At 48.6% G+C, this 8553-nt stretch overlaps 1 protein-coding gene across 2 annotated transcripts in view; it reads left to right on the forward strand.

The window, feature by feature from the left end:
• Window positions 1-7572, forward strand: part of LOC139251838 (zinc finger protein 623-like) — a 30624-nt gene extending 23052 nt beyond the window's left edge. For both annotated transcript variants that reach the window (XM_070873316.1, XM_070873317.1), the window contains one exon: window positions 6479-7572. In XM_070873316.1, the coding sequence (XP_070729417.1) occupies window positions 6577-7428 (852 nt within the window). In that variant the 5' untranslated portion in view covers window positions 6479-6576 and the 3' untranslated portion in view covers window positions 7429-7572. The remainder of the gene's footprint in view (window positions 1-6478) is intronic.
• The last annotated feature ends 981 nt before the right edge of the window (window positions 7573-8553 follow it).

Genomic DNA, 8553 nt, shown 5'->3' on the forward strand with positions numbered 1-8553 from the left:
CCGTCTTCAGACCCTGCAGAGATACCTTTACGTCGAGCCCCCTCCTAGGTGGTGTGCTCTGGCGACGTATTTCTTCCGCCAGCAGCACGACCTCAATTACGACACGCAGCTCCTGTCTGTGAACTTGGGGGTTGTCAGAACCGCCCTCCGGGAGCTGCCTGTCTTTTACAAGGAACTCATCAGGGTCTGGAACAAAGTCTCCACCAAGCGCAGCTCTCCGCCGGCTGGAGTGGCGGCTGTCCTGCAGGAGCTGCTGCTCAGGAATCTGTACCTCCACGACCGAGGTTTCAGGTGGCGGTCGGAAGAGAGGGCTGTGGCTGGTGAGGTGACCAGGGTCAGGGACCTGCTCGATGGCGGAGGAGCGGGCTGGATGGCGCCAGGCACGCTGGCGCGGCGCCTAAATTCAGCCGACGTCCGCCGCGCGGCCGAAGCCATCGAGTCGCTAAAAAGAGCTCTGGGCCCCGACTCCATTAGGTGCATCGAGGAGGCTCAAGCACGTGGGGAGATCCCGTCAAAACTGACCCCGGTCCGGACGGAATTCCTCATTGGCGCCAAACCATGGAACCTCCCTCGTGGGCCGGCGCCTTACAACTTGAGCCGCCTCAAGGAAATCCCCTCCGTGCCTTTCAGTTCCGCGTGGAGGGGTTTCCTGTACGGGCTGCTCCTGCACACTCTCAACTTTGCCATCCTCGCCGGCCGTCCGGACACGCCATGGCGTAACATCTTGCTGTCCGGATCTGGTGGGGGTCCCCGATGAAGGGCACTCTATGCGGGAGTCCTCCCACTATTCATTGGGGACTTGGCCTGGAGGGTGATGCATGGAGCAGTGCCGTGCAACAAATTTTTAAGCCGTTTCACGGACTCCCAGGAAGCCTGCAATTTCTGCGGTCTGGAGGAGTCCGTGTTCCATGTTTTTATTGAGTGCACGAGGTTGCAGCCCCTGTTTCATTATCTAAAGGGGCTGCTCCTGAAATTCTGGCTGCACTTCAGTCCCACTCTCCTGATCTTTGGGCACCCTATGTGGAGGGGAGCGTGTAGGTCCGAGGGCCTCCTCGTAGGACTGCTCCTGGGCACGGCCAAGGGTGCCATCAGCCGGTCCAGGCAGCGGGCGGTCAAGGGGGTCGTTCAACCTGACTGCCTGCCTCTCTTCCGCTCTTACATCCGGTCCAGGGTGTCCTTGGAGATGGAGCACGCGGTGTCCACTGGTACGCTCGCGGCCTTCCGCGAGAGGTGGGCACCGGAGGGACTGGAGTGCATCGTCACCCCCGGCAACCAAACTTTAATTTGATTTTACGTTTTAATTGCCGGTGCTTTTAGTGTCCCCCTCCCCTTTTATAGGGGGCACTGGAGGAAAAAAAGTGATTTAGTGCCCAAAAAAAAACCCGAAAAAAAAAAAAGAGGGCCTTGTAAATGTCTGGTGTGTCATCCAGGGCGGGTGGCACCGATTAATGTTTTAGTTTTGCAGATAAACTCCAAAAAGGGTTTCATGCACAAGAACCCCCAGGTCCCTCTGCACCGCAGCATGTTGCAATTTCTCCCCATTCAACTAATATTTCCTTTTACTGTTTTTTTTCCAAGGCGGATGACCTCACACTTTCCGACATTGTATTCCATCTGCCAAACCTTAGCCGAAGCGCTTCACCTATCTAAATCTCTTTGCAGCCTCTCTGTGTCCTCTACACAACCCGTCTACATAATCCGCTTTCCCACTAATCTTTGTGTCATATGCAAATTTTGTTACACTACACACTGCCCCCTCTTCCAGGTCATCTATGTATATTGTAAACAGTTGTGGTCCCAGCACCGATCCCTGTGGCACACTACTAACCACCGATTTCCAACCCGAAAAGGACCCATTTATCCCGACTCTGCTTTCTGTTTGCCAGCCAATTCTCTATCCATGCTAATACATTTCCTCTCACTCCGCGTATCTTTATCTTCTGCAGTAACCTTTTGTGTGGAACCTTATCGAATGCCTTTTGGAAATCTAAATACTCCACATCCATCGGTACACCTCTATCCACCATGCTCGTTATATCCTCAAAGAATTCCAGTAAATTAGTTAAACATGATTTCCCCTTCATGAATCCATGCTGCGTCTGCTTGATTGCACTATTCCTATCTAGATGTCCCGCTATTTCTTACTTTATAATAGTTTCAAGAATATTCCCCACTACAGATGTTAAACTAACCGGCCTATAGTTACCTGCCTTTTGTCTGCCCCCCTTTTTAAACAGAGGCATTACATTCGCTGCTTTCCAATCCACTGATACCTGCCCAGAGTCCAGAGAATTTTGGTAGATTATAACGAATGCCTCTGCTATAACTTCCGCCATCTCTTTTAATACCGTGGGATGCATTTCATCAGGACCAGGGGACTTGTCTACCTTGAGTCCCATTAGCCTGTCCAGCATTACCCCCCTAGTGATAGTGATTGTCTCAAGGTCCTCCCTTCCCACATTCCTGTGACCAGCAATTTTTGGCATGGTTTTTGTGTCTTCCACTGTGAAGACCGAAGCAAAATAATTGTTTAAGGCCTCAGCCATTTCTACATTTCCCATTATTAAATCCCCCTTCTCATCTTCTAAGGGACCAACATTTACTTTAGTCATTCTTTTCCGTTTTATGTATCTCTCAAAGCTTTTACTATCTCTTTTTATGTTTTACTTTCGTAATCTATCTTTCCTTTCTTTATTGCTTTCTTAGTCATTCTTGATTGAGGTGAGGAAGTAGTGTCTCAAGCGAGCATACTATGCTTAAACAAAGGGGACTACAGTGGGCTGAGGGCAGAGTTGGCTGAAGTAGACTGGAAACACAGACTAAACGGTGTCGTTTAAAATTTTCCCAATCTTCTAGTTTCCCACTAACCTTGGCCACCTTATACGCATTGTATTTTAATTTGATACTCTCCTTTATTTCCTTGGTTATCCACGGCTGGTTATCCCTTCTCTTACCGCCCTTTTTCACTGGAATATATTTTCGTTGAGCACTTTGAAAGGGCTCCTTAAAAGTCCTCCACTGTTCCTCAATTGTGCCACCGTTTAGTCTGTGTTCCCAATCTACTTTAGCCAACTCTGCCCTCATCCCACTGTAGTCCCCTTTGTTTAAGCATAGTACTTTCATTTGAGATACTACTTCCTCACCCTCAATCTGTATTACAAATTCAACCATACTGTGATCACTCATTCCGAGAGGATCTTTTACTAGGAGATCGTTTATTATTTTTGTCTCACTACACAGGACCAGATCTAAGATAGCTTGCTCCCTTGTAGGTTCTGTAACATACTGTTCTAAGAAACAATCCCGTATGCATTTTATGAATTCCTCCTCAACGCTACCCCGTGCGATTTGATTTGACCAATCGATATGTAGGTTAAAATCCCGCATGATTACTACCGTTCCTTTTTCACATGCCTCCATTATTCCCTTGATTATTGCCCGCCCCACCGAGAAGTTATTATTTGGGGTCCTATAACCTACGCCCACCAGTGACTTTTTCCCCTTACTATCTCTAATCTCGACCCACAATGATTCAACATTTTGTTCATTAGAGCTAATATCATCTCTCACAACTGCCCTGACATCTTCCTTTGTTAACAGAGCTAGCCCAGCTCCTTTCCCTTCTTGTCTATCTTTCCGAATCGTCAGATACCCCTGTATGTTTAATTCCCAGTCTTCGCCACCCTGCAACCACGTTTCTGTAATGACCACCAGATCATACCCATTTGTCATGATTTGTGCAATCAACTCATTTACTTTATTTCGAATGCTGTGTGCGTTTAGCTAGAGTGTTTTAATACTAGTTTTTAAACCATGATTTTTAGTTTTGATCCCTCCTGCAGCCCCTTTATATTCATACATATTGTCCCTTCCTATCATCTTGTGGTTTACACTTATCCCAGTGCTACTCTGCTCTGTTGCTTCCTGCCTTTTGCATTCTTTCTTGGGATCCTGTTCATCTGCGCTCTCACCCATTTGAACTAGCTCAGAGCCCTCTCCTGTGTTCCAAATACTCCTTGCATTGAGGCACCGAGCTTTCATGCTTGCCTTTTTATTACACTTAGATCCTTTAGAATTTTGCTGTACAGTGGCCCTTTTTGTTTTTTGCATTGGGTTTCTCTGCCCTCCACTTTTACTCATCTCCTTTCTGTCTTTTGCTTTTGTCTCCTTTTTGTTTTCCTCTGTCTCCCTGCATTGGTTCCCATCCCCCTGCCATATTAGTTTAACTCCTCCCCAACAGCACTCGCAAACACTCCCCCTAGGACATTGGTTCCGGTCCTGCCCAGGTGCAGACCGTCCGGTTTGTACTGGTCCCACGTCCCCCAGAACCGGTTCTAGTGCCCCAGGAATTTGAATCCCTTCCTGCTGCACCACTGCTCAAGCCACGTATTCATCTGAGCTATCCTGCGATTCCTACTCTGACTAGCACGTGGCACTGGTAGCAGTCCCGAGATTACTACTTTTTAGGTCCTATATTTTAACTCAGCTCCTAGCTCCTTAAATTCGTCTTGTAGGACCTCATCCCTGTTTTTTACCGATGTCTTTGGTACCAATGTGCACCACGACAACTGGCTGTTCACCCTCCCTTTTCAGAATGTCCTGCACCCGCTCCGAGACATCCTTGACCCTTGCACCAGGGAGGCAACATACCATCCTGGAGTCTCGGTTGCTGCCGCAGAAACGCCTATCTGTTCCCCTTACAATTGAATCCCCTATCACTATCGCTCTCCCACTCTTTTTCCTGCCCTCCTGTGCAGCAGAGCCAGCCATGGTTCCATGAACTTGGCTGCTGCTGCCCTCCCCTGATGAGTCATTCCCCTCAACAGTACTCAAAACGGTGCATCTGTTTTGCAGGGGGATGACCGCAGGGGACCCCTGCACTCCCTTCCTTGCACTGCTCTTCCTGCTGGAAGGTGGAGATAGGCAGATTTTTGAGCAATATGGGAGTAAAGATTTATGGGGAATGGGAGGGAAGTGGAGCTGAGTCCATGATCAGATCAGCCATAATCTTATTGAATGATGGAGCAGGCTCGAGGGGCCAAATTGTCTACTCCCGCTCTTATTTCTTATGTTCGTATGTTCTCCTTAGAGCAGGGAAGATTGAGAGGAGATTTGATAGAGGTGTTCAAAATTAAGAGGGGTCTTGCCAGAGTAGATAGAGAGATACTGTTCCCATTGGCAGAAGGGTCAAGAACCAGAGGACACAGATTAAGGAGATTGGCAAAAGAACCAAAGGCAACACAAGTATAAAGCCTTTTGCGTAGTGAATGGTTAATATCTAGAATGCACGGTCTGAAAGGGTGGTGGAGGCAGACTCAATCACAGCTTTCAAAAGGGAGTTGGATAAGTTCCTCAAAGAAAAACATTTGCAGGGCTGTGGGGTAAGGGCGGGGTAGTGGGACTAGCTGAGGTGCTCTTGCAGAGAACTGACATGCGCTCGATGGGCCGAATGGTCTTCCGCGCTGTAACCATTCTCTGATTCTGTGGTTCTAACTACCAGCATAAGCCTCTATTTCCTTCTCCCTCATATACTGATCTGAAGTGCATCGATACTGGAAACAGAGCGACCAGTCCAGAGTCGCTCTGTATCAGTGTGGGCATTGGATGCGGAAGTTGCTGCCTGGCCTCCTGTGTGGGTCTGTTTGTTGCATCAGTTTGAGCTGGAGTGGAGAGGGGGGGAGAAGCTGCTGGGTTTAACCCCCAGTACCTCTGAGCCCAGTCGGGCCCAACAATTTCCGATGAGAGACTGTCAACGGCGGTGGATTCTAGGGGAGATTAGGTTGTGAAACACACACTGCCTGCACAATGTAGAAGAGTATTGTGTTAGGATCAAGTATTTCTGTAGAGGCGTTCAATGTACAGATTTGTTTTAACCCATTCTTGGGATGTGGGTGTCGCTGGTAAGGCCAGAATATATTTCCAATTTCCATTTGCCCCTTGACAAGGTGATGGTGAGCCTTCTCGAACCGCTGAAGTCCGTGTGGTAAAGGTCCTCCCACAATGCTGTTAGGTGAGGAGTTCCAGGATTTTCACCCAGTGACGATGTAGGAATGGTGATATATGCCCAAGTCAGGATGGTGTGAGACTTGGAGGGGAACTTGGAGGTGATGGATTTCCCATGCACCTGTGCCCTGGTCCATCTAGGTGGGAGAGGTTGTGGGTTTGGGAGATTCTGTCAAAGTTCTGGTTGACCTGCAGATGTATAAAGTCCCTCACCTTCGCCCCGCCCACCTCTCCCTCCTCCCATAGAGGCCAGAGTCTTGTGTAGGCCCAGGCCAGGTGGTGGGTTCCCATCCCTGAAGGACATTAGTGACCAGTTGGGTTATTACCACAATCCGTCAGCTTTCATGCTCACTTTTTTTCTGCTGACGGCTGCACAAATAGCCAGGTTCATTCACCTCAATTTCACAACCTGCCTTTGTGTTTTTGTGGGTTCTCTCTCATCCAACCTTTTTCCTATTTGAAATTCACTTTACAGGGTATTAAACGGAGAGGATTTGTTGACCAGTGGCTCAAACCAAACATCTGACTGAGTCATTCAATTCATCGGGACCTGAATATCACCGGTCTTTGACCATGGAAGCAAAAAGCACTGTTCACAGCGGTGAGAAACTGCACACGTGCTCTGTGTGTGGACAAGGCTTCTGCCGATCATCCAACCTGGAGAGACACAAGTGCAGTCACACTGGGAAAAAACTGTGTAAACGTTTCAACTACCCGTCCCAGCTGGAAACACACCAGCGAGTTCACACTGGGGAGAGGCCGTTCACCTGCTCCGATTGTGGGAAGAGATTCACTTGGTCAGCCGACCTGCTGAGACACCAGCAAATTCACACTGGGGAGAGGCCGTTCACCTGCTCTGAGTGTGGGAAGGGATTCAGTCAGTCTTCCCACCTGCTGAGACACCAGCAAATTCACACTGAGGAGAGACCGTTCACCTGCTCTGATTGTGGGAAGGGATTCAATCAATCATCCCACCTGCTGAGACACCAGCAAATTCACACTGGGGAGAGGCCGTTCACCTGCTCCGAGTGTGGGAAGGGATTCACTCGATCATCCAACCTGCTGACACACCAGCGAGTTCACACTGGGGAGAAGCCATTCACCTGCTCTGATTGTGGGAAGGGATTCAATCAGTCTTCCCACCTGCTGAGACACCAGCAAATTCACACAAGGGAGAGGCCGTTCACCTGCTCCGAGTGTGGGGAAGGATTCACTCAGTCATCCAACCTGCTGACACACCAGCGAGTTCACACTGAGGTGAGGCCGTTCACCTGCTCTGATTGTGGGAAGGGATTCAATCATTTATCCCACCTGCTGAGACACCAGCAAATTCACACTGGAGAGAGGCCGTTCACCTGCTCGGAGTGTGGGAAGGGATTCACTCGATCATCCAACCTGCTGACACACCAGCGAGTTCACAAGTGATTGCAGGGTTTGGAATCTGCTCTTATTGCTGCTGTTAATCACATCCCGACTGAATCGTGTTCATTCTGACAGTTGGGGTTTGTTTCTGCTGATGTTAATAACTCCTGTAACTGGACTGGAGTTTCATATTTGGGATATATACAAATAAATTAGTGTTACTTTCAACACATTGCTGTGGATTTTTGTCTTTCCCACCGGAGTGTTTAGCATTAGCTGGCTGAAGCTCAGAGAGGACAATCTGTGGGGAGGATCGTATGGGGGGAGCCTGGACGCAGTCCTTCAGGGTCACACTGAGAGGGGCAAATGGCACTTTGGTCTTTCTCATCTCTCTTCACTGACAGCAAAGTCGCCGTGCGGGTTAATCTTGATGCGTGTAAGATGCGGATGATAGCCACACAAGGGTGTTTAAAGAGATGGGAAAGGTGCTCTGTCAGCCCCTTGCCCATATCTCCAACAGCTCAGTAGAGTCAGGGATTGTTCTGAGATTGGAAGGCAGCACGTGTAGTTCCCATTTTCCAAATTGGGCACAAGTCAGAACTCGTGAACTAAAGGCCCATCAACGTGACCTCGATTATGGGAAGGTGCTTGAAGGGAGCCTGAGAGATGCCGTTTTCGATCATGGGGAAAGGGAAGGGGCCATTAGAGGTACTGAACACGGATTCTGGTAAACATGGTCATGTCTTACAAACTAGTTTCAGTTTGTAAAGAAGTCGTTGGTTGGTGGATGGGGAATCCAGTTGACATTGTCTACCTCAGGGTGTCAAACTCATTTTCTATGGTGGGCCTTATCCAATATCCTGGCACTTGGCATGGACCACATTCAGCAAAATCTATTAATATAGGAATAAATGAAGATAAACTACATCAGAATTTACATTTAGCTTTTATTTACTGCCGCTGCTCCCCATCCCTGGCACCTCTTGCCTTGAGCATTCATGAACTGACTTTGCTCAAACCAGAACCACAAGGATATCGGTGCATGGTTCTGCCTGCGACCACAAGGCTGTGTCACTGTCATACACAGATAGCGTTTCCTTGCTTCACATCTCCATACAAAAACCATTACTTCACACATCCCCTTTCTACACAATTGCAGCAGACATGAGCAAGAACGTGAGGCTTATT

The sequence above is a fragment of the Pristiophorus japonicus genome, unplaced genomic scaffold, assembly GCF_044704955.1.
Source record: "Pristiophorus japonicus isolate sPriJap1 unplaced genomic scaffold, sPriJap1.hap1 HAP1_SCAFFOLD_45, whole genome shotgun sequence".
Lineage (NCBI taxonomy): Eukaryota > Metazoa > Chordata > Chondrichthyes > Pristiophoridae > Pristiophorus > Pristiophorus japonicus.